Source organism: Glossina fuscipes, unplaced genomic scaffold, assembly GCF_014805625.2.
Source record: "Glossina fuscipes isolate IAEA_lab_2018 unplaced genomic scaffold, Yale_Gfus_2 2, whole genome shotgun sequence".
NCBI classification, from domain to species: Eukaryota; Metazoa; Arthropoda; class Insecta; order Diptera; family Glossinidae; genus Glossina; species Glossina fuscipes.
Window position 1 is genome coordinate 32,181,413 of NW_023998416.1, and position 4,143 is coordinate 32,185,555.

General features: G+C 33.5%; 1 protein-coding gene across 1 annotated transcript in view; it reads right to left on the reverse strand.

Annotated features, from left to right (window-relative positions):
- Window positions 1-3,413: 3,413 nt before the first annotated feature.
- Window positions 3,414-4,143, reverse strand: part of LOC119633475 (protein sister of odd and bowel) — a 3,016-nt gene continuing 2,286 nt past the window's right edge. Inside the window, exon 2 of the mRNA XM_038027051.1 lies at window positions 3,414-4,143. This exon is cut by the window's right edge and continues 73 nt beyond it. Coding sequence (XP_037882979.1) covers window positions 3,742-4,143 — 402 coding nt within the window. The 3' untranslated portion in view covers window positions 3,414-3,741.

The following is a 4,143-nucleotide window of genomic DNA, read 5'->3' on the forward strand; positions in this document are numbered from 1 at the left end:
ATAAAATAACCTAACGTACATCGTAAACGTAAAATTATGCAGCCACGGGCGCTTGAATAGCTTCATTTTAAGTCAATATTTGAATTCAAAGAGAATTTTTTTTTTTTTTTAATCAAAAGATTTCTTTCTTCGTTGACAACTGTAAAGAAAATAATCCCATATCGTTATCTTTCCATTTTTTTCTTCGCTCTGTCGGGCTATGTGATACTCCAGTCTTTGTCTTCGAGTCTTATTTGAGCTTTGAACTTGAATTTGTGTTTAGATGTTGTTTGGATATAAAAATAAAATTAAACCATAAATAAGATAGCTTTTAATTATTCCCATCATTAAGGGTCACATAGTGGTTTGATCCGTGATATGACTAGAGTTAAAATAGTAAAATAATGTATATAGAATGGAATTTTCGAATAGATTTTCATGTATCCAGTTTCGGTTGTTTTGTTTAATGATTTATTATGTTTACTAATTTGTATGAAGGACAAAAAGCCAGCTGAAGCCAGCTGAGTTAATTATTTTATTAGGAAGTGAATACTACTTCAATTAGCACTAAAGGGAACGCAGAAAACATTCCTACTTCCATTTAGAAAGCCACTGCCTTTTAAAAGTTTCCCAGAAAGAGACATCGAAAGGAATTAATAAAGAATTTGTCTTAGACGAGCCAAGTAGTTTTGTAAAAAAGCGCCTCAGTGAAAATGCCATTTTAAAGGTATGAGCAGCGAAAAACGTTTCTTTCCGAAATTTTATTTGAAATTCCTTGATGTCTTCTTGAAGCCTGTTCATGTGTGTAATAACTACGTAGCCCGTCTTTACTCCAACGATCTAATTTTCACTTTAACAAAATCAATTCTATCAATTTTTAAAGGGATTAAGATCGCGCCTTTATATTGGGAATTTCAAAATCATATACCAGTGCGAGTAAACAATAAGGAGAATTTATTTGTAATATGAAAATTATTTATTTATATATCACCTTGATAACAGTCAGTCAATTAACATTCATTTTGAATGAGTTGGCCTAGAGGAAGTAATTCGGAATGCACAACATCGCAATCATTGAAGAAAACTGTTAACGTGACCTAAAGTTTTGCGGTACTTTCCCATAGTTTTTATGGTTTTTTAAAAGATTCGCTCGATAGATCCGGGTCGGATATGCAGATGTAAGTCTACTTCAAGTCTACCTAATGATACTTTTCATGCGAATGAAAATTCATTCTTCCACAGACGGAGAAGAATTCGAAAAATTCATTTTCGTACGCTCGCAAAAATCCATATAACGCTGTAGCAATTGAATATGTGGATCCGAAAATCGACATAGATGTCACAGACTATCAACTCACAAAGAACACGATTCCATTATTTCGTACCGCCTATGAGGTTTAAATGAAAAGTTCAGCTTCTTTTTTTTTTTAGGGTACACAAAAAGCTTAATTTTAGTGTATATTACTTTTTAAAATGTTTATATATTGCACAATCAATATCCATTACGTTTCCTTCCTTTCGCTCTTCGCCGAGTAACGCTAGTCGCTGTACGCACGGCATAAGTAAAAGTATGAATTATCAATTGATGACGTACTCTATATCCTTAAGCTTTTAAAGATCATTCCTTTTTAGTTTCGATCGATGTAAAGGATGGGCAATCTTTGTATTAGCATAAAATACTAAGTACATGTTTTTATAGAAAACATCAACTATTTTAGCAAAATTGAGGATTTTTCAAAATCAAAAATAGTAGAATTATGTTAATGAGAAGACATATTGACAAGATGACAATTGGAGCAAAATAGTACCGTTCAATTGATTTTGCTTACAGGAGGCCTCGGTATATCTTTAACAATTAAACTTATCGCGCAACAATTTCATATTTAGGGAAATCATCCCATGATCCACACAATATCTGCCTTAAATGGTCAGGTGATGAAAGCACGACTGATATGTCGGCTCTTAGCAATTTGAGAGTTCTAACCTCCTGAGCATTTTTATACATGTAATCAGAATTCCCATAACTCTCGCCAAATTTACATTTTTACATCAATAAAATTGGTAGACCTGCTGACAGATGAGATCATTTCCGTTTTTAGCCATCAAAGAAGTGCTCATTAATATTGCTTTCCGCGTAGGCAGCAGAACAAAAAAAAGTATTTATTTTTCTTGCTAGCAGTTTCAGTTAATAAATAATGAGATACCTATTACAAATTCAAGGCTGTTTCAAACCAATTGAAAATATGTTTGAACCCGAAATGTCAAAATTCGAAATAACTAATGACAATTTAGGAAGAAGAAGACCATAATGAAATTGAAGGAGTTTTGGTATTGTCACAGTGCAATAACGAATAAATTAGAAGACTTTCTTTGATTATCAGTGAGTGCTGTTTGCACCGGACTTTGGAAGTAATCCAAGAAAAAAGAAAAAAAAAATAAGAGCTATCTCTGCATAAGACTATGCACATAAGCGTCGCAAGATTCGAACCCCTGTCTGAATAGACAACAATTAGCACAATGATCATCTTTTGTTGACTTCTTAAACTAGAGAAGAAATGGAAAATAATTATTTATGGATTGCAACGAGCGTTAATTAAAAGCAATAATGTCTGGCGAATATAAATAAGAAAGGCTAGTAAGCTCCCCTTCTGTGCTGCTAACGCTTTTTCAGCCATATGAGGCATCAATGACACAATATCACAATACCATGACTTGTAGCAAATTGTTCCCAAATTCCGCTTAGTTGTCATATCCGTGTATAGGTCGGCTCACCGCCTAAATAGTTGGTTCATACGTACATATGGGGCTCTGCATGTATTTGGTGATGATGCCTATTATCGATTACTCGTCACCTCTCACCACCTCTATATACTTCGCATTAGCTGCGCGTAAAAAACGAACTAAACAAAACTTTAAAAAATATTCTCAATCACAGATAACAATGAAGCAATGAAGTTTCATGAAAGCCTTCTTAAAAAAAGAAAAAATAGAGAAGCAAATCAACATTATCCTTAAACATCCTTAAGTGTGGTGTTTAAAAGGTGCGCGTCTCATCGATAACATTCGTAATAGCGATTTCGCAATCTTTCGCTTTTAAAAAGTGTAGTAAAGTTTTTAATCAACGATTTGGATACAAAAAGATAGTAAAGATATCATCATTAAATCGGCCTTTGCTAGTCTAATGAAACAAAAACGAGATTAAAATTTTATAAAAATAATTTTTATTATGAAAATTTTATATAATAACCACCGCACCAAGAGAAACGGTTTAGTGAGTGCTTTGCAAGCATTGGCAAGAAAAATATTTATAACTATATATCTGTATATATATATATGTATATGTATATATATATATATATGTTGTACTTAAAAACAATAAACTTATGCAAAAAAAAATAAAAAATAAAGAAAATAGAAAACTAAGAGAATGAGGGAAAGACAGATATCTAAATATATTTTTATTACCTACAAATAACATTAAAAGTCTTTAAAACTAAATGTGATTTAATGGAAGACAAGTAGACAGATGTATATATATGTAAATGAAAATGAGTTCTATTTAATGGTGGCGGCGATTATGTTTTTTGCTTTGAGTTGAGTCGTCAAAAATGTTGAGAAAAGGAGAGAATTTACACGATTTGATATTGAATATTAGAAGCTTTTAACATGATACAAGCGTAAAGGAGATAGAAGATGAAAGAGAGAGGGTGAAAAAGATAAAGAAAAGCATGATGAAGAAAACGTGCGTACGTGTTCTATGATTTAGTCATTAACAGCAATTAAGTCCAAGGTAGAGCTTTTCGTTCCGCCGCCTGATGAGGGACACGTTGTCGTAAGTAATACCGTTGTTGATTCAGTCAGTGACACTTTGGCTTGCGTAAGGCCAGTGTTCGAGCTACCGAGCAGATCAGTAACAGATGACGTAAGCGATACCAAGGAATCGCCAATTGTTGTTCCGGAGCTTGGGTTTAAATTGTGAGTCAAACTATGCCGACGTAAATCGCAATTACGCCGAAACACTTTACCGCAGGCCGTACAATTATAGGGTTTTATGTCGGTATGTGTTAGGAGGTGGGTTTTCAGATTCGATCTCTGATTAAAGGAACGATTGCAAACGGGACACTTGTGCGGGGATTCCTCCATATGAAGTATCTTGTGCACAGC